Consider the following 22,074-nt stretch of genomic DNA (forward strand, 5'->3'; position numbering starts at 1 on the left):
TAAGTTGTTTCTCTTTGCCTCTATGCAAAACAATGCAGTTTTAATAGGTCCTGTATAGTGGGTTCTCACATTAGTTTAAGAATAAGCATTTTTTTTTAATACCATAAACCATTTATGTATGTGGCTTGGTTTCCAAAGCAGTGTTAAACAAAGTGTGGTTCCCCAGACCACCCATATCATTAGCACTTGGGAACTAGTTAGAAATGCCAATTATTGGGCCTCACTCCAGACTCACTTTATCAGAAACTCTGAGAGTGGGTCCCCGGAATCTGTGATTTAACAAGCCTAGACTTACACTAAAATTGAAGGACCACTGTTTTTGACGTTATGCCACAATTTTTGAAATTATGAATAATAATACCTGCTATACATATTTCATAGCATTGTTCTGAACTTCAGTATAGTTTCCAGAATAAAGTCCTTTGAAAGTCTAAAAAAGTCCCCCAAATGTAAGGTAAACTTCATATTTTACTATTATCTCCATTTGCATTATTTGGAGCTACAGTGGACATTATTTTAAAGTTAACCTTTAGTTAGCATAACTGAGGAAGAAAAAAGTCTTTATCTTTCAATCTGTGTGTGTGCAAATTATCGCTAGTGGGGCAGTCTGAAGCATAAATCTGAGAGTCCTGCTGAAGTCACTGACGTGCATATTCCCTTTGTTGTGCTCGTAGGGCCTGGTTACTATAGAAGATGAGCAGGCATGGATGGCATCTTATAAATATGTAGGTGCTACCACTAATATCCATCCATATTTGTCCACAATGATCAACTATGCACAGCCCGTAAAGTTTCAAGGTTTCCATGTGGCTGAAGGTAACACCAAAGGTTAAATGCTATTGCCTTTTTTGTCTGCTATTCTTACATTATGCTGTGAGCTGTGATCTGACTTGCTGCCATTTTCTTTTCTGGGCACGTGGACTGTTCCATCTCACCTTATTTTCATTGCATAGACCACGTAGTGACATGTCCGTGGCATGTGGGGGCCTTGTGTTGTCATTCCCCACATCGTCCACAAGGTGGCTCTGACAGACTATGGATTTGGTAGTAGTCCAAGAGCTTAGCCTCTTGCATTAGATATACTTTTATAAGACTGCTTTCTGTAGAAAGCTGGTCTCCAAAAACGTATCAAGTATTTTCAGACTTTTCATAATTATTTCTGGACTGGAGAAGCTATCATCCTCACTGAAAATACATATTTCAGGGGTGGCTGTGAATGGCAATTGGTATACACATAATTGGTTTAATGACTCCAAATTTAATTCATCACACTTTTCTTAAGTCAGCCATCTCCATCCACAGGATGTTAATGAACTTAGGAGCTACTGATATAGTAAGGAAACATCTGCCTCCAAGGCCTCATGATTCAGGTTGTAATTATATTTATTGCTTGTCTTTCTGTGAGGGTTTGATGGCAGGGTTTCTAAGTGCATCTTTGCTTTCCTTTACAGAACGCAATATTCATTATAACATGTCTTCTTTTAATGAGTCAGTTGGTCTAGGCTACTTGAAGACACATGCGATTGAATTTGTGAAGTATCCTTATGTATTAAGTGGAATAAGTGGTTGGTGAACTTTGGGTTTGGCAGGAATCTCTAAAATAGAAAAATGGCTAATATATTATTGTGGTTGTAGAGCTAATAAAATAATGTATGTGAAAGACAACAGCAGCTGGGAAAACCTGCCCAAATGTGGATTGTTTTTATAATCCACATGGTGAACTGTGGTTTTTCTCTTAAGCATCCTTTATACATGTGAAATTTGTTCTCTGTTGTCACATCTGTGTCATTGTTGATCTAGATCTTCATTGTTTTAGCTCTTTGTCACTGCCAGAATACTCTTTTTGCCATTTTCCTTAATATGTTACACAGTTATAACAAACGGCAAATGAGTCGCATTTACCCCAAGGGAGGCCGAGTCGATTCCAGTAATTACATGCCTCAGATTTTCTGGAACGCTGGCTGCCAGATGGTTTCGCTGAACTATCAAACCCCAGGTAGGAACTGATGTCCAGTGACCTCGAATTCCACGAGAACGCTTTGACAGGACAGTGCCAACAGTTGCCATCAATTGGCTGTGGGCATTTTTTTCATGGAAGCAGACATATGGCAACACAATGTGTTGTTGGATTTATAGAATGGTGAGAAATTAAAAATGCAAACTAGAGCAATAAAACAATGGTAGAAGATAATAGATTTTGATTTCAATTGAATATCCTTTTGGAAATGCCATGACTAATCTGCTAAACGTTGTCCCTTTTTCCAAAATATGTCTAATTTTTCTTCTTTTTGGATCAAACTTACCTTCTTGTCCAGAGACAGAATGAAATGAGAAGTATTTGAGCATCTTTGTAACTATGACTCATCTCTCCTTGGGAAAGTACCCTTCCCACTGTTAATATTCAGCAGGAGATCAGCAAAATAGTGGCATCTCACCATAAAAGTGCAGAATATTATAGAGTAGATTCTGCTAAAATGGTGTTTAAGGAGTTCTATACCCTTAGAGGTACTAATGTATAACTTGTTCCTCCAAAGTGTATTCTGAGGCAAGTTTCCAGTGTATAATCCTTTTTTTTTTTTTTTTTTTTCCCTGCAAGAAGACCAGTCAATTTTTGTGAATGCATAAACAAAATTTGTAAAGTTTTCAAAGTTTGCTTAAGGGCTTAGGATTACAATTAAAAATAGAAAAATAGTAGGCTCTAGTTACTCACCTAAAGCAGGTGAGAAATATGCCACAAAACCTATTCACTTTCTGTGGTTAATGCCACAGCATGGTCCTTAATATTGTTTAAAAAAAAACAAAAAAACACCTTTCTTGTTCTGTTCTTTGCTCTATGACGGTACCTCCCATGTTTCCCAATTTGGGAGGCATTTTCTTTTTCAAGTCCATCCGCCATATTTTGTGAATCTCAATCCACCTTGCTCCCTACGATCTGTACTGATCGAAAGGTCCTATGACTTGCATCCCTTTGGCATGAATGTGACCTGACTGTGTTTCCCACCCCTTGGTGACGCTACCTCAGTGATCAGGAGCTGGATTCAGATTTCTGCTCAGCATCCTTACCAGTTCTCACTCTGCTAAACTATGACCAGGTACCAGCACAACCCTGGAGTGTTTCTAACAGAGGCAAAGTAAGATTAAAAGGCACTGCTGATTTTACTTACTTAAAAAGGGGTCAAGTTTTGTTCTTTGTTGTCAGTGACTCTGTCATACGGATTAAATGATCCAAAGGCAGCTTGTGATCTAGGTCAGCTTATGTTGTATTCTATAATGTTAGGTTTAATCACAGCACTTTGAGAAGAAAAAAAAAAAAAAAATCCATCAGCTGCCCATTTCTTTTGCGGATGAAAAGAAAGAAGATTGTGTTTGCCTGCAAGAGAAAAACCATAAGCCATGCCCTGCCACTAGACCCCACTAGAAGAATTCTCCTGAAGTCACCTTAAGTCAATTTTTACATGATACTTACCTAGTTTATTTTTTATTTTAATCGAGTTTTATATTCACATGACCCTACTGGGTATGTCCAGCGTACCCTTCCTCTGGGGTGGTAAGGCACATCTCCTCTAACCATTTATCAGCTTGGACAACTGTACTCTCAACACTAATTCAACAATCATATGACGCATATATTGAATCCAAATTTTAAAGCATTGCCAACATGATCTCTATGAACACAGATTTTTTTGTTTAGTTTAAACACAAGGTCATTTCAACATGGAAGAGAGAGTTGTATGCCTTAAACAGACCCAGAAATACCTTGTGGTGTTAAAAAAAGACCTTTCAGCCAGGGATCAGTATCTGATTTCCGTTGTTTGAAATCACCCCATCAAGATCTTCTTTGTCCGAGAAGACGAGATGCTAAATTATTTTTGTCTCTTAACAGATTTAGCGATGCAATTGAATCAGGGAAAATTTGAGTATAATGGATCGTGCGGGTAAGTAATATGATTTAAACTGTGGTCACTGTGTTCCATACTACAGCTGTAATGAAACCGTGTCATTTTTAATTAGGAGCTGCTGAATTTAAGCTGGGTTTGAGGAATGGGCTAGAAACAAATGAAATCCCCAGGTAAATTACATCTGCAACATACATTCTTCACAGGACCCCTGTTTTACTAAGCAGATTTAAAAAAAAAATTAATGACTAGTTAAGCAGTTTATTATACAAACTCTAGAGTTTAGTGCTCTCACTTTAAATTCAGTAGCAGAGGTTTTTATAGCTAGGACAGATAATGAATCTGCTCATTTGGACATCAGCGGTAGACAAAGACATTAAATATGTGTATTTTACATATGACCTAGAGAGGAATGAAGTTGATTTAATATATTATGAAGTCCTAGGTGTCAAGTGGAATTTATTTCAGCTAGGAAGAAGGCTTTGTCCTCTCTTTATGGACATGTTTTGCATGTCTTGTAAGTAGCAGTTACCAAAAAATAACACTATAAATGTTGTTCCAGTTACTTAAATAGAGCTCCCTAAAATCTGCAAACCAAGTAGTGAAATAGGAAATGTTCATTTCATTGAAACACTGAAAGGTTAAATGAAAATATGAAGTTAACATTCTATACACATGAAAAAAAAACTGTGTGGCCATTTTTTTTCTCCACGCAAATGTCCCCAAGCAGCACTGCAGGTAAATAATCACAAACCACTGCCCAGAGACCTCTAGACTAATCCAATAGAGTACCGTCTCATCCCAACATGCTACTGTCAGGATGTTCGTGGCTTCCCTGGTTGGATATTTAATTTCCAGCACTAAAAACAGTCAAGATAAAATTTTCAGCAAGTACAGTTTCAAAATGCCCACTCCCACCTCTTCCTGCCCGCCAGTTCACCTACACCCACGGGTGACAACACTGTTACCCAAATCAGGATATTGCAGCTTACAGGATATTTGCCTCTACTGTGTATTTTGAAAGAAATAAAAACTGTACACCTTAAACTAATACAATTTTATATTTCAATTATATCTCAATAAAACGGGGAAAAAGAAAATTATGGGTCAGAAGAAAACAGCTAAATACACATTTCAGAGGTTTTTTTGTTTTTTGTTTTATAAGCTACTTTGTTATTTAGTGCAAAGTGTTCAGAACCAGGAGATTGTGTAGGTAAATTGATGGGTGGACCCCCAGTGGAGGCTTAGGCAATGAGACCCCAGGGACAGCTGTGACGCAGGGGGTAAAAGCCCTCGGCTACAGCCTGACCCGGGATTGAGCCCTGGGTGCGCCACATGCTGTTGTTGCCCTGGGCAGGTGTGTTAGACCCTAAACCTCAATTTCCTGCTGATAAAATGAAGCCGGTAATGTCTGCCACCCTGGGTTTGCTGTGACAGCTCAGTGGGTTTGAACTGAGTCTATTTGAAGTACTTCATGAACTGCAGATTTCTGCGAAAAAGTGAGGTTGCAAAAACACTTAAGCCCATGTGGCCGATCACAGGCAGGAATCACACAAGATTAACTGAGTGGTCTGCTCACACCAGGCCTGTAAGGAGCCCAAGAGACAGCCCTCATGGTTCACACCTGGCTGTGCTCACTCCCTGAACCTTCCTGTGGCTCACAGATGCCAAAGGAGCTTTTCCTTTCACCTCAGCCGTTTGATGGCTTGTCCTGCCCTGACATGGGGAGGGGAGTTGTTTCCACGTAAAAGGGGTCCCAGTGTTACTGAGCCAAACTTGGGTCTGCTCGCCCACACGCAGTAAAGTCAGTCTACTGACACCACGTTGTGGTGAAGGAAAGTGCAGCGTTTATTGTAAGGCCCTATACAAGGAGAACGGGTGGCTAGTGCTCTAAAACCCCTGAACTCCCTGAAGGGTTTCAGCAAAGCATTTTTAAAGGCCAGATGATGGATGGGGGGAGGGTGTCACAGGGCACACACAATTGGGCTTGTGCACAGTTCTCTGATTGGTTGATGGTGAGATAACAGGGCAGTGTCACAGGGGTTCACATTATCAATCCTTAGGCTCCAGTAGGTCTGGGGGCCACGTGCAAGTAATTAATTTCTTCCATTTGGTGGTGGTTTTAGCATCTGAAAAACTCAGGAAATATGCATCAGATACTATTATCTAGGTACTTCAGAGAGGAGATAAGGCAGAGGATGTAGTGGAGAAGTCTGTCCCAAGAAGGCCCCATAGGGTCCTGCTCTGTTACACCAACAGGAGTTCTACGCCTTCACTATGTTTCTTTTCAGGAGTTTCTGATTTGCCATAGTTCACATGCTCAGTGTCTCACCTTCCACACCACTGTGTATTTTAAAATATGTTCATGAGCAAGGATGGTGCTACATTAGCCTGAATTCTGTGCTCATGTGTTTGAGGTGATGTGACCAAAAGCTGAAGTCCCATCAGGGGGACTAAAAAATATAATTGTTCCTTGGGGCAGCCTGACTACAAGAGACGTTAACAGTATTGTTCAGTCTCGTGTCCCCCTGCCCCTTCCCTTTTCCCCACACCCAGCCTGGAGGAAGAGGTTGTCACCAACAGGGCAGAGAGAGGCAATCTTTCTCAAGAGTGTGCTGTGCCCCTGAGGAGTCATAGCTGGTGGAGATGGGCCAACCACTGAGCAAGGGCATCTGAGGCACCCAATGGCTTTCACTGCACTACCCTTGTCATTCTCCTGCCCACCTGCAGGGACTTTTAAAAAATCCTTGTGGATTGAGTTACTTGTAGTGAGCTGGATGGACCTAGAGTCTGTCATACAGAGTGAAGTAAGTCATGAAGAGAAAAACAAATACCATATGCTAACACATATATATGGAATCTAAAAAAGAAAAAAATTGTTCTGAAGAACCTAGGGGCAGGACAGGAATAGAGACGCAGATGTAGAGAATGGACTTGAGGACACGAGGAGGGGGAAGGGTAAGCTGGGACAAAGTGAGAGAGTGGCATGGACATACATACACTACCAAATGTAAAATAGATAGCTAGTGGGAAGCAGCCGCATAGCACAGGGAGATCAGCTCGGTGCTTTGTGACCACCTAGAGGGGTGGGATAGGGAGGGTGGGAGGGAGATGCAAGAGGGAAGAGATATGGGGATATATGTTTATGTATAGTTGATTCACTTTGTTAGACAGCAGAAACTAACATACCATTGTAAAGCAATTATACTCCAATAAAGATGTTAAAAAATAAAAATAAATAAAAAATAAAAAATCCTTGTGGGCTGTGTCTGAGGGCTGTGTTTCTGTACAGACATTCTGTGCCTTTTAGGCCTGCAGTGGCACAAACCCCACCCCCATAAAGCCAGGGCTCCAGCTTCTCCTTCCCTATCGATGCCCAGGGTCCCTGGACCTACACAGCCTCCAGGTCTGTGAGTGACAGTCTCTGCCACCTTAGGCCCGAAATAGACACTCGTTCAAGATGAGCTGGCTAAGTGTCACCCCTAGGCCAGGGATCCTGTCAGACTTCTGTAGCCAAATCCAGCCTCTGTACCCTGACACCAAATTAAATCTCGAGTTGGAGTTTTGGGTGAAGTAGAAAAGAGTAGCTTTATTGCTTTGCCAGGCAAAGGGGGCCACATTGGGCTAATGCCCTCAAAATTGTGTGTCCTAACCCAGAGCGGGTAGTGAGGAGTTTTATAGAAATGGTTCAAAGAGGGTGTGATCAGCTCGTGGATATTCTTCTGATTGGTTGGTGGTGAGGTAATTGGGAGTCAGCATCATCAACCTCTTAGTTCCAACAAGTCTGGGGTCTGCGTACTTGCGGGCAGCATACAGTTAACTTCTCCCACCTGGTGGGGTTTCAGTAACTGCAAAACAACTCAAAGATATTGTTTGTGTATCCCGTGAGGGAGGACCAGGACCTTGCCCCAAGGCTGCACTATTGTTTCTTGATTGTTCTTCCTTTGTCTCCTCATCTCCTCCCTTCCCTGATTAGCAACTGTTTGAACCTGCTCATTGGAACTCAGGAAAGGTGGTGGAGGCTGAATGAAGCCTATTTCCTACAAACAAAAAATGGGGGGCACAGAAAGGCTTTTGTGCCCAGGAGCCCCATAGGGTCCTGCTTGGTATCACTTCTACACAGTCTCTTTTATTTTTTAAGTATATTAATGAACACATTACACTGCAAGCTGCCAACTTTGGAGAATCGGACTTGGATTTCTTGCCGTTTTCTCCTGACATTTTTTATTTTGGATCATGCTTTCACAGATTAGTTTTCTTCTAAGCAGGTCTGAGAGCAGCAGGGAATGTGGAAGAACGTTTTTAGGTACTGAAACATCATCAATATGACATTTCTCTGTTTTTGGTGAGAAGGGGCTCCTGACCCTTCAGAAATGACTGAGGGGCACCACAGGGAGTCCTGAATCTCTACAGCCACTGCCCTAAGAGATTCTGGACTGGAAGTATGACTACAGTCCTTTATGGACCCCGAGTCCCACCTTTTGCAGAAGGCAGATTCCCTCATTTCACACAACTGGAATCCAAATGCTGCCTCCATGTGAAAGCCAGAGCCATCATCCATGACCTTGCCTCGCAGCTGATGTCTGATGCTTGGCCAGGCAAAGCTAGTAGGCTTCCCTTGGAGAAGTGTGTGTAGAATTGTATTCACTCATCTACTTCCCATCCTAAGTCTTGAGTTTTTGCTGTATCATCGTATTTTCCAATGGTTAACACTTGCCACAAAAAAAGGTCCAAATCTAAAGCTCTATAAACATAGAAAACAGTATCTTCTATGCAGAGACCTTGTATTGATATATTAATATTATGGGTTGCATTCTACTGGAGACAGGTGAATGTTCAAAGTCATCTTTAATATTTGAACTATTCTATAAACTCTCTGTATCCTTGATTTAAAAGTCAGTGTTGTCCTCGGGTTTTTTATTGATTATTATATCCAAGTGGGATGTGGGCTTGTTTTTTAACACTTTTTTGTTCAGACTTTGAAGATAGCAAAGAATAGCAACTTCGTCAAAACCAAAAAACATGACTTTAATCTTTCCTTTAAGGAAAAATATTATGCCTTGGGATTCCTTTTTGGTTGTATTTTAAAAGATAGTAATAAATTTGACATCATCTAGAGTTGAAACTAGTAAAAGTTATACTCCTAAGGAATATGAAAGATTTGATCCCAAATTGTGATTCTTTTACATCTAAAAGCAAACCTAGAGTTTTGGGGAAAGTGCTTTTATTTTCCTTTATATACTGATCACATTAGTGTGGAATTTTCTTATCTATGGTTATAGTCAACCCTAACAAAAATATTTATTTTAGAGAGATGAAGTTCTTTAACACGAGTTTCAGGAAAGTTATGGAATCTAGCCAAGGTGTGATTCTGTGACCATACCCAGTGGGGATAAGAGGCAGACAGTGCTGGAGATCAATTTTAAAACATTTTAGTCATACAAAAAAGAAAACTCATGCCCTTTAGCTATCACCTTCCAACATCCCCTGCCCCCATCCCAGCATTAAGCAACCACTAATCTACACACTGTCACTATATTTTTGCCTGTTCTGCACATTTCATGTAAATGGATTCATATAATATGTGACCTTTTATGACTGTCTTGTTTCACTTAGCATAATGGTTTCAAGGTTCACCTATGTTGTAGTGTGTATCAGTACTTTATTTCTTTTTATTTCTGAATAATATTCCATTATATGGATATACCTCATATTGTATATCCATTCATCTTTTGATGGACATTTGGATTGTTTCTATCTTTTGGTTATTACAGATAATGCCACTATGAACATTCACGTACAAGTTTCTGTGTGGACAGATGTTTTCACTTTTCTTGGGTATATACCTAAGAGTAGAATCGCTGGGTCATATGGTAACTCTATGTTTAACTGTTTGAGAAACTACAGACTGTTTTCCAAAGTGGCTGCAACATTTTACATTCCCACCAGCAATGTCGTATGAAGGCTCCAATTTTTCCATCTCCTCGTCCGTAGTTACTATTATCTGACTTTTTTTTTATTGTAGCCAACCTAGTGTGTGTGCAGTGGTATCTCATTGTGGTACTGGTTTGCGTTTCTCTGATGACTCATGATATTAAGCATCTTTTCAAGTGCTTGCCGGCCATTTGTATATCTTATTTGGAGAACTGTCTATTCAAATAACTTGCCCATTTTTTAACTGGGTTATTTGTTCTTCATATATTTTAGATACAAGCCTCTTATCAGGTAAATGATTTGCAAATATTTTCCTCATTCTATGACTAGTCTTTTCACTTTCTTGAGAGTGTTCTTTGAAGTGTAAAAGTCTTTATGATGAAGTGAAGTTTATGTATTGATATTTTTGCTTGTTGCTTGTGCTTTTGGTGTTATGTCTAAGAATCCATTGTCAAATTCCAAGTCACAAAGATTTATCCCTAAGTCTTCTTCTAAGAGTATTATAGTTATAGCTTTTACTTTTAGGTCTTTGATCCATTTTGAGTTAATTTTTGTTTATGATGTGAAAGAAGGGACTAATTTTATTCTTTTGCATGTGGCTATCCAGTTGTCCTAGCATCATTTGTTTAAAGACTGTTCTTTCCCTCACTGATTAGTCTTGGCATCCTTGTCAAAAATCAGTTTAGCATAGATATGAATTTATTTTTGGACTCCCAATTCTATCTCATTGATTTATATATCTTTTTGCCAGTACCAAGATGCTTAGGTTATTGTTGATTTGTAGAAAGTTTTGAAATTGAGAAGTATGAGACCTCCTACTTTGTTCTTCTTTATCAAGAATGTTTGGGGAATTCTTGGTCCTTGAGTTTCCAATTGAATTTTAGGATCAACTTGTCAATTTCTATAAAGAAGCCAGGTGGGATTTTGATAGGGATTGTATTGAATCTGTATATCAGTTTGGGGACTAGCGCCATCTTAACAATATTAAGCCTTCTGATCCATGAACACAAGATATCTTTCCATTTATTTAGTTCTTTTAAAATTTTCTTCAACAATGTTTTGTGGTTTTCCAAGTATATGTACTTATTTTGTTAAATGTATTCCTAAGTATTTTATTCTTTTAGGTTCTGTTATAAATGGAATTGTTTACTTAATTTCATTTTTGGATTGTTCATTGCTTGGTGCATAGAAATAAAATTGATTTTTATATATTGATTTTGTACCCTGTAAGCTTGCTGAACTCGTTTATTAGTTCAAATAGCTTTTTAGTGGATTCTTTAGGATTTTCTATATATAAGATCATATCATCTGAGAATAGAAATAGTATTAAATACTTCTTTCCAGTCTGGATGCCTTTTTATTTCATTTTCTTACCTAATTATCCTGGCTAGAATTGGAGAAATAATAACATCTTTATCTTCACCTACCTCTAACTGAAACTTTACATTTCCTTCGATTATGAAAATAGACAACAATCTACAGTAATGTTAGTGGTACCTCTGACTCTGACACCAATATAAATCACAGATATCTCATTACTTTTGTTAGAGATCTCTCAAAATATTTTTATGATTATCAGCACTTTGAAACTATGTAGTTATCAAACTTGCCATTATATCCCATAATTTAATACATTAATTCAAACAATAAATAATATCACATATTTCCTATATTTTGATAACTATAGCTCATTTAGTTGGTTTTTCATTATTATTTTGTGCATGTAAGAACATAAACAAGTTCCAGAGAAGATGGTAGTGTCAGGAAGTCATAGATGTCCCAGAGCCTGGAATCTAGAGAACATTTGCTCTTCCTTGCTCCTCATTAGGATTATCCAGAGGGCAGGGATATTCTCTTCAGTCCTTGAGATCCTCTACGTAAAAGCCTAGCTCCTAAGTTAGAAATGGGGATAAATAAGTATTCAGTATCTTGAATAGTGGTTTTCTTAGTCTTCATAAAAGTAACTAACAAAATAAACTCCTTCTGCACTTTTGTCCCATCAGGTACCTTCTCAAACCAGATTTCATGAGACGGCCTGATCGAACATTTGATCCCTTCTCTGAAACACCTGTTGATGGGGTTATTGCAGCCACTTGCTCAGTGCAGGTAAGGTGCTTGCTTTTCACAGAATAGTATAAATGTATATGCAGGTGGTCTTGGAAAAGTCTTAAGAAATTACAACTAAAATATTTAATGTTGGGACTTCCCTGGTGGTCCAGTGGTTAAGACTCCGTGCTCCCAGTGCCTGGAACTAGATCCCACATGCCACAGCTAAGAACCCACGTGCCCACTAAGACCCGGTGCAGCCAAATTAAAAAAAAAAAAAAAAAAATTAATCTCAAGTTGCAAGATCCGTGTGTGGCTCTCAACTTTGATTTTAAAATTCTTTCTTTTTTTCTTGAGAAACAAGTTTTTCTACTAGTGACATTATTACTGCTTTTAATGAAAAACACCAGATCAAAAAGTATCTAGTAGAGTCTGTGGAGCAACGGGAACTCTTGGCCATTGATGATGGGAATGCAAAATGATAAAACCACTTTGGAAAACAGTTTGGCAGTTTCTTACAAAACTCAACATACTCTTACCATATGATCCAGCAAGTTGTATTCCTTGTTATTTACCCAAATGAATTGAAAACTTATGTCCACACAAAAACTTAACAGGGATGTTTTTAGCAGCTTTATTCATAATTGACAAAATTTTGAAAGTAACCAAGGTGCCATTTAGTAGGTGAATGGATAAATAATCAGTGGCACATCCAGACAGCGGAATATTATTTAGCTCGAAAAAGAAATGAGCTATTGAGTCATGAAAAGACATGGATGAAATTTAAATGTACATTACTAAGTGAAAGAAACCAGTCTGAAAAAGTGACACACTGTATGATTCCAACTATATGACATTCCGGAAAAAGGCAAAACTATGGAGATGGTAAAAAAGATCAGGAGTTGGGGGGAGGGATTAGCAGGCAGAGCACAAGGGATTTTAGGGCAGTGAAACTATTCTGTATGATACTACAATGGTAGATACGTGTCATTATACATTTTTCCAAATCCATAGAATGTTCAACACCAAGAGTAAACCCTAAATGTAAACTATGGACTTTGGATGATAATGAAGTGTCAATGTAGGTTCACTGATTGTAACGAGGATACTACTGTGGTGTGAGATACACATAGTGGGGGAAGTGGTGGGTGTGGGGACAGGGGTATATGAGAACTCTGTACTTTCTTCTCAACTTTGCTGTGAAGCAAAAACAGCTATAAAAAATAAAGCTTATAAATGAAAAGATATCTACTATATGATTTCACTTATACTAAATTCTAGAAAATGCAAACTAATGTATAGTAACAGAAAGTAAATCAGTTGTTTCCTCTAGACAGAGATGGAAGAAGGGATGGATTACAAAAGGGCACAAAGGAACTTTGGGAGTTGTTGGAAATATTTATTGTCTTAATTGTGGTGATAGTTTTACAGATGTGCTCATGTGTAAAAACTGATCTCATTGTACACTTTAAACATGTACAGTTTATTTTATGTCAGTTATACCTCGAAAAACTGTTTCATAATTATTAGCTATTAGATAACGTGAAAAAACCTAATAAATGGCTGTAGTCATTGGAAAATAAATGACAAATAGTCTCTCCATAGCTTTAAAATAGATAAAATTTAATACTGGTCTTTACAAAAAATAGCACTGTCCTATATGAAGATTGTCAACATCAGTTTAGCATTGCTTTTCTTTCTGTGTGTCTCAAGACTTTTGAAAGAATTCAGTAAAAGTGTGGCGTGACAGAATTCCAGAGCTATGAAGTGACCTTAGGGCATATTTGAATCCATTGCTTCGTTTCATAGGTGTGGGCACTTAGGTGAAGATGCTGTGGACAGTATTTTTTTTGTAATAGATAATTCATGTATAGTTCCCTCTTTCTTTTTCTAGGCAGTTCTCAGAGGCAAAACTGATAGAATAGAACAGTTTTTTGCATATAGTGCTTGCTCAACCATGTTTTAGTTTAATAAGGAATGAATACATTATTTCCATAGATAATTAAAATTTCTAAAGATGAACAGAGACTCTCTTCCTTCCAGATTATTCTTTGCTACTGATGGTTACACTGACTTTACTTCTCTCTCATCCTATTTCTATAGGTCATATCAGGTCAGTTCTTATCAGATAAAAAAATTGGCACATACGTAGAAGTGGATATGTATGGGTTGCCCACCGACACTATCCGGAAGGAATTCCGAACACGCATGGTGATGAACAATGGACTCAATCCAGTTTACAATGAAGAATCTTTTGTATTTCGGAAGGTAGGTTATTTTCAATGTGTCAGACTCACTCTGCTAAGTTGGGAACCACATTTTAGTGTAGAGACACTACATGATATAGGGACAGTTATTCAACCTTAAATGTGTTCTTCTAATGCATGAGTTCTGCAGCCATCATATGATTGTTGTTTCAGTTTGTCCCTGTCCTCCTCTTGGCTCTCCTTCCTCCTTGGAGGAGCCCACCTCCCACATGGCAGTGCCCAAGCTCCAGGTTAGCAGTCTACTCAGAGGGAGCCCCACAGGTGGACAGCATCACATGTGGGAGAGCTCTTCCCTGCCCTTGTGGCAGCTGGTGACTTGCACTGTTCCTTTAGCCAAGAGGATGGGTAGGATGTTACACCTAGACTGAGGCCAATAAATGTCCTTAAATGGGTCAGTTGGTATTGTCCTGTGCCTCCAGAAAGTGTGGTCCCCATTGCTACCCACAGGTCTTGTGTGTCATGTGCTGTTTTTGTCTTTGGTTTTTATATCCTTATTATACCTTGATCCTAAGACCAATCAACCATTCTCCGTAATGATGCAGTTTTTAATCTTGTAAACATTTTTTAAAAATGTGTTTTATTTATTTATTTTTGGCTGCATTGGGTCTTCGTTGCTACATGCAGGCTTTCTCTGTTTGCGGCGAGTGGGGGCTACTCTTTGTTACGGTGCGTAGGCTTCTCATTGTGGTGGCTTCTCTTGTTGCGGAGCACGGGCTCTAGGCAAGCGGGCTTCAGTAGTTGTGGCTCACAGGCTCTAGAGCACAGGCTCAGTAGTTGTGGCACATGGGCTTACTTGCTCCACGGCATGTGGGATCTTCCTGGACCAGGGCTCAAACCCGTGTCCCCTGCATTGGCAGGTGGATTCTTAACCACTGAACCACTGGGGAGGCCCTTAATCTTGTAACCATTTTTTTCCAGTTGTTTTTCTTTCATCAATGGAAGATGTATTGAAAAATCCATGCATTGGCAGTGCCTATCTCAAAAATGCCTGTTTCTTTCTCACTTGTTCTGTTATCCAACCAAAATGCTTTCTTGCTTCTTCTTCAGGCACAGGTTTTCCAAGTATTGCATGACATATGTATGTCATGCAACACAGATAATCAGCTTTTTATCTTAACAAAAATAGGGATTATCAACCTCAGAATTGGCTAACCTGTTTACAGAAAGCATATTACAGAAGATCAATATAGTTCAATAAATCAAGCCATTTTGACATGTAGGCGCTCCCTGTTATGTGAATACCATTATCCATGCAACACCCTCCCCCCATTTTCACCTTCTCTTCTACAATCGAAGTGTAGTGTGAATTGCATACACAGCTGTGATGTGTCTTTTTTTTCTTCCCATGTTTTTCAATTTGTTATAGCTGGATCTGTTGTCAGTATGGTCAGTGTTTTGGAGCATAATGAATAATCCCTACACACATTTCTAGAAATTCAGAAAGTTGGCTTCAGGCATTGTTTTTGATGCATAGGGAAATATCAAACTTGGTTTTTCATGCAGTATTACTGGCCCCAGAAACAAGATGCCAATTTTGAGTCCTTCCCTGTTCTGAAGTTACAATACATTGCCTTTCATTGATACCAAGTGCTTTAACTTTATTTTCCTTCTTGCTGGTATTGTTTTTGTTCATTGTGCTAATCTCACAAGGTAAGCCCCCATTCACCACGTGAGGAACAACATAGTGACTGAAGTTGGATGCATTTCATCTTGGTTTCTCCTGTTCATCTTCATGAAGTTGGAATTAAATGATAACCCCTAGGCATAAATAAGCAGCCAGTTCATTCTCTAGCTTTAGACATAGTGCTCAAATCAGATGAGATATCTTAGCGGCTCATAGCCAATAAATAGGCATTCTTGATTTAAAAACATCGGATTTTTTTTATCATGTTGCTCTTTAATATCTGAATAGGGCTTCTGCTATCTGAGCTCAGATGTTATGGCCATGTATTCGGTTTGGGGATGGCAAGAGTAGATGTCTTGGGTATATGTTAATGTTGTTTTGTTTTGTTGTTGTTGATTTTTTGTTTTGTTTTTGTTTGTTTTGTTTGTTGTGCTGCACAGCTTGTGGGATTTTAGTTCCCTGACCAGGCATCGAACCTGGGCCCTTGGCAGTGAGAGCACAGAGTACAAACCCCTGGACTGCCAGGGAATTCCATATGTTAATGCTTCTAGCTGCCCCATCTTACTCTATTTAATATCCCAAAATGTGTTAAAAACTGAGGTGTGCAAGGAAAAGGGGAAATCTAAATTTATATGTAGATTGTCTTTTATACATGAGGTGTTTCTTCAAAGATACTTTCCATATTCTTAAAACCAGAGCTTGATGTCAGAAGCAGCCCAGGTAGTAGACAGATCACAGGATTAGAAATCAGGAACCCCAGTATCCAGGCCCAGCTGTCACTGACCATCTCTGACATAAAGGAAAGTCACTTTATTTCTCAGGGTCTCCTTTTGCTCATCCATTACATGGGTGGGACGGGGAAAGATGCCAAGGGTTGGAGTAGTCATCTTTCACATCCATTCATTCCATCTAAAATTTTCAGGAAATGATTTCCAGGAAATGAATTCCAACCTGTTCCAATTGCCTTTCTCAATGGCTTGGGCATTGTAGCTTATACAGTATGCTTTAAGAATGCAAATTGACCATTGGCTTATTTTCACCATAAAGGAGCCTTTCCGAACAGTATGAATATACCCCAGATTCCTAGAGTTGTAATTCTTGGGAGCTGTGTTCCAAAAAGCAACGAAAAGTACCATTTCTTGTTTGCAGGTGATCCTCCCTGACCTAGCAGTCTTGAGAATTGCAGTGTATGATGACAACAACAAGCTGATTGGCCAGAGGATTCTGCCACTGGATGGCCTCCAGGCAGGCTATCGACACATTTCTCTTCGAAATGAGGGAAATAAACCTTTATCACTGCCAACAATTTTCTGCAATATTGTTCTTAAAACATATGTGCCTGATGGATTTGGAGGTAAGTTAAACTTTTAGAATATTTTTGTGTGTGTGTGTGTGTGTGTGTGTGTGTGTATATATATTTCCCCCTAAATTGCACGATTATAAGCTATTTCAACAATTGTTTAAAAAAGTATTTTGCTGACAATGCTGCCAACTCCTATAGTATTGAAGAAATCAGGGATAATTAGTAACCTCAGGTTCCCTAGTAAGAAATGAAAGGGCAAGTCTAGATTATCTTTAAGGTTCTTTCTTATTTTAAAATACTGTAATTTTATGTTGTTCTTCAATTTTCACAAATACATTTGTGAAAAATATATTTACACCATCACTCAAAGTGGGGAAAGACATGAATGATGTAAAACCTTAGATATCTTGTCAATTGGTTTCACTAAAAAGATTTAAATTGAACTCAACTATCAACATGCCTGGATTTTTTTTTTTCCGAATCACAGGAGAGTTCATCTTCGCACAAAATCCAGTCATCAGTCCATAAAAGACCACCTTTGGACAAAGTCATAGGATTTTGCTTAAACCCAAACATATTATTTTTTTATAACCCCCAACTGTGCCAAGAACATTAAAAGAAAACAAAGATCCTCTATATTTTCAGAGTCTATTGAACCAGGAAACAGTACACAAAGTACATCAAATTAACAAGTGTTCAAATCCTGACTCTCCACTGCTAGCTGAGTGACCATGAGACAGTGACATCACCTTTCAAACCCCTCATTTCCTGGCCTGTAGAGTAAAGGTACCACTACTGTCTCCCTCATAGCATCCTTATGAAGTGTGTGCTCATCATTACAATATATAACATAACAAGGCATATATGCACACACATGTATCTGGCTCTAGATGAAGATCTAGTTTCTATGCTATACTGGAATACATCACAGTCTTGTTTGGGGAACTTTAGGTTATTTTGTTGTGTGTTTTTAACAATGCAGACTTCTCTGGAGGGCAGATTTTCTGCAACTAATGCTCAACCTTAACAACCTGATTACAGGTTCAAAAAGTAAAGTCAGCCACGAGGATTTTTCAGTTGCGAAATCAAGAGTAAAGATTCCTTCCTCCTTCCCTTTGTTTTTCGTGGAAAAGGAAGTCTATTAGAAACTGCAACACAGAGTAACAGATATGAGCACATGGAAGAGTCTGGGATGGGGTGCTATGGGGCTGGGTAAACGGGTCAGAAAAGAGCCAGGGAGATCTGCATGGGTGTTGAGGAGCATGTGATGGCCACGGGGCATCAGCAGATGGATTAAATCAGGTTCCACATACTTGCACTTAGGAAGCAGGCAGTACGTAATACCTAATACATTTTAAAGATAGTTGCATAAACAAATATGTTGGAAGACTTAAAGGTTTTGCCTTTACATGTGTTCATTTTCAAATGAAACTCTAATTTATTCCAGGGAAATGGGCTGTTTGAATAGAAAAGGAAAAGGTATAGTTTGTTGAGCTCCTACTTTGTGCCAAGCACGTTACATAGAGTCCAGAAATGTGAAACTGTTCAGAATGGATGTGAACATATGTAGGTGTATGCTGAAGAAATATCTGTGTTTATCATGTGGCTTATTACTAGTGTCAATATTTATGTAAGTATTGATTCAAATCTCCAAAAATCATCTTGCAAGTGTTCTTTCCTAACAATGTCATTGTAGTATTTCTATCAGAAGCATCAGAAATTTCTGTACTACGTTATCCTTGATGGGATTCTGCAGTTGACATCTTAACCTCAGATGTGACATTCAAAGACTGTTATTTTCAGATTTATCAGTCATTTCTTTTATATGTGAAGAAACCGAGGGCAGATATTATGAGGATTTATTTAAGGGACTTACCTGAAAGTAACAAAATAAGAATATGAGAACTTTTTCCACATTTCTGATCTTCTTTACAGCCTCTTGATTTCCAAAATGCATTTGTATTTCATCTGCTTAACTAACCAACCACATTCAGATCTGAACATTTATGTACTGAGCCAGCACATTAGGAAATCTACAGAGTCTCTGTTGCCTAGAACATTGATATTTGTTGATTCTATAGGAAAGAGTTCAAAATGAAATTCTACACCACTGCACTCCAGCATTTTCTGGGGAAAAAAGAAGAAAGTGGTCGATATACATCATCAGATTTTTATGTGGCTAAAGAGAGATAATATGAATTCATATTCATTCCACAAATGTGTTTAGCAGGTTTTATTCTGTAAAAGGCAAAGTAGGTACAATATGTATCAGAAAAAGATTCTGACAACATAAAAAATTTTTAAAGGGTCATTCATAAATCCACTGCTCAGAGGGAACTCTGTTACCATATTGGTCCCTTTACTCCCAATCTCATTTCTTCTCTTTATTTTATTTTTAATAAAATTGGATCTTACTATGCATACTCAGTTGGATTCATATTTCAGAAACTTATTTTTTTTTCACATAATGGAGAGTATTTTCTCCATGTCATGAATTATTCTTATTGGCTAGATGAGATTCCATTTTATGTATTTTATAATTTATCATGTTATTGAAACATTGAAGTCATTTCTATTTTTCTTTCTTATAAACAATATTGCATCTAAGAACCCTAAATGTAAAGCTTTGGAAATATTCGTGATTGTTTCCTGAAGATGAATTCTTTGAAATGGATTTGTTGCATCAAAGTGTGTATACATATTTAAAGCTTTAGATACAGGTTGACAAATAACCCATCAGCAGTGTATGAGCCATAACTTTTGTTAGCATTTACTAGTTTAAAAAGTAAAACTGGTATACGATTCATGTATTCATTTAAGATATTTTTTCTCAAAGGAATAGATATTTTCAACAATTATTTAGTACCTACTCTATGAATAGCCTGAGTAAGAGATGTAAAGTTGAAAAAGTCATGTACACTTAACCTCAAGAATTTTCCAACCTTGTACTCATATACATTTTCGTAAGCAGGCATATATGTATACATAGATAAGTGTAACCTGTTCTATAAATGCCCCAAGGGCAGAAGCCAGATGGTATTTGGAACATTGAACCAAGGAGTGATTAATCAGAGTAGGGAGGTTTCAGTAGCTGTCTGGGCCTTGAAAGATGCATAATACATCACAGCAGAGAGGTAGACTGGATTTCTCTCCAGATAGGGAAGCAGCCCAGGCCAAGGCTTTGATAAGGAAAGTGCTGGACTTACTGATTCATTCTGAAGAAGCTGAAATACAGTGTGTTTGGCATTAAAACTGAAAAGATCTGGTTCCTGTTTGAGGATGTGTCCTCAAAACCTAGTGTTAGTCAGCAAGAACAGTGTGCTGTTCCTTTTGAACAGTTTGGGCACCTTCAGGAAAATATTCTCATTGTCAGGGCACTAAGTAATTTGGTAAATTATGTCTTCTCAGCTTTTAGGTGGGTCAGTTTGTCTAAAATCACTCCATAATTTTATATCCAGTTACAGAAGTAAGACCTTTTAGGCCTGACCAAGCTAAGTAAGTCCCAGCTTTTAGAGTCCACCAAATACTTACCCTAGGAATTATTTCTTTAATCAGATTGTTAAAAGCAAACAATTTTTTAAATTATACTGTAGTGGCATGCAGCATTATTTGTATAAAGAAGATTAGAAACAACCTAATCCATCGCTAGGGATTGGTTAAATACATTACAGCCAGTCTATAGAATACTGCGTTAATAGCCATTAAAAATAATAATTTGGCTCTCAGTATTTGAACATAGGAATATGACAGTGATATATTGCTGCGTGAAAAAATAAATTGCAAAACAATCTCATTATTATTTACAAAAAGCCTTATAACTCTCTGTTTATACTTGTGCATAAAATGCATAAAAAATTCTAGAAGGATACATACCCAACATTAATAGTGTAACCACTATCTGAGAGTAGGGGTGAAGGTTTAGTGGAGCTTCCCCATGACATTGGACAGCGTCCAGGAACATCACAGAGAATTCCCTGTCCAGTATGGCAGGACTCCACTTATTACTTCTGGACTGTGGTAGTGGCATCTCATCATTTCAAATCACGTATTTACAATTATGAGTCAGATTGAGCTCATTTTGTATTTTTTTTTTTTTTTTTTTGTCACATATTCCTGTGCCTGCAAAATACTCTAGTGCCTTTGGTTTGGTTTTATTTTGTTTTAAATTGGGCTGTTCCTCTTTTTCTTAAGTAATTGTTTAAATCAAATTTTAATTTACTCATAAGATCTCTTTCTATTAATTTCCAAAGTGGTCTCATATACATTTCAATGTCTAGATAAAGTTCTATGAATGTAATGGTTGGAGATTCAAAGACTGTCTATTTTTCTTGGCCCAATAGAATGCTATTTCATTGAGGCCACATAACAGGTACGTAAGAACACTGACGGAGCCCCGTGGCTGTCTAACCTTGGATGACTTAGCATAACATTTTGTTTTAGTGTCCTCATTGCAGCTCAGGGATAACAGTAGTACCCTCCTCATAAGTGAAGATCAAATGAGCTCTTGGAATAGTACCTGACCATAGCAGCCCTCCATTAATTTTTTTTTTCATTTTATTTATTTCTAATGAGTTAAAGAAAACTCAATTGGCTCTATTTTCTTCTCCCTAACTTTACCCTTTAATTGGCTGCAGTAAGTTATCTTGTCATAAGTAATTCATCATCCTAAGAAAAGTCTCTTAATCCTGGGCTTACTAAGAAGCTTCAGAATTCTAATGTATTAATAATGTTACCATGATTGTCTTTAAGCACCAGCAACTCTGTATTCTACATGATTTTTAAATGTATTTTAAATCTCAGTAATGTCAGGTGGGTGGTATCATTTTATAGCAATAAGAAAAATGTCCTTAAATGGCTTTTCCAAGTTAAGGCAGTTCTTTAGGGAGGGCTTGGGCTTTTGCAGGAGCTTCTGGTCACTTATTTATTGAGCTTCTGTGCTATGAGGTCACCATATGATGATGAATATCTACTGATGAGGCAACTAGGTACTTCTGCAATTACTCA

At 38.1% G+C, this 22,074-nt stretch overlaps 1 protein-coding gene across 1 annotated transcript in view; it reads left to right on the plus strand.

Moving 5' to 3' along the window:
• PLCB4 (phospholipase C beta 4) overlaps positions 1-22,074 on the plus strand; it is a 423,084-nt gene that overhangs the window by 358,797 nt on the left and 42,213 nt on the right. The window contains exons 21-27 of the mRNA XM_068565571.1: positions 675-816; positions 1,452-1,536; positions 1,872-1,996; positions 3,884-3,935; positions 11,834-11,936; positions 13,980-14,144; positions 16,917-17,121. Of these exons, the coding sequence (XP_068421672.1) occupies positions 675-816; positions 1,452-1,536; positions 1,872-1,996; positions 3,884-3,935; positions 11,834-11,936; positions 13,980-14,144; positions 16,917-17,121 (877 nt within the window). The remainder of the gene's footprint in view (positions 1-674; positions 817-1,451; positions 1,537-1,871; positions 1,997-3,883; positions 3,936-11,833; positions 11,937-13,979; positions 14,145-16,916; positions 17,122-22,074) is intronic.

The sequence above is a fragment of the Eschrichtius robustus genome, chromosome 16, assembly GCF_028021215.1.
Source record: "Eschrichtius robustus isolate mEscRob2 chromosome 16, mEscRob2.pri, whole genome shotgun sequence".
NCBI lineage: Eukaryota > Metazoa > Chordata > Mammalia > Artiodactyla > Eschrichtiidae > Eschrichtius > Eschrichtius robustus.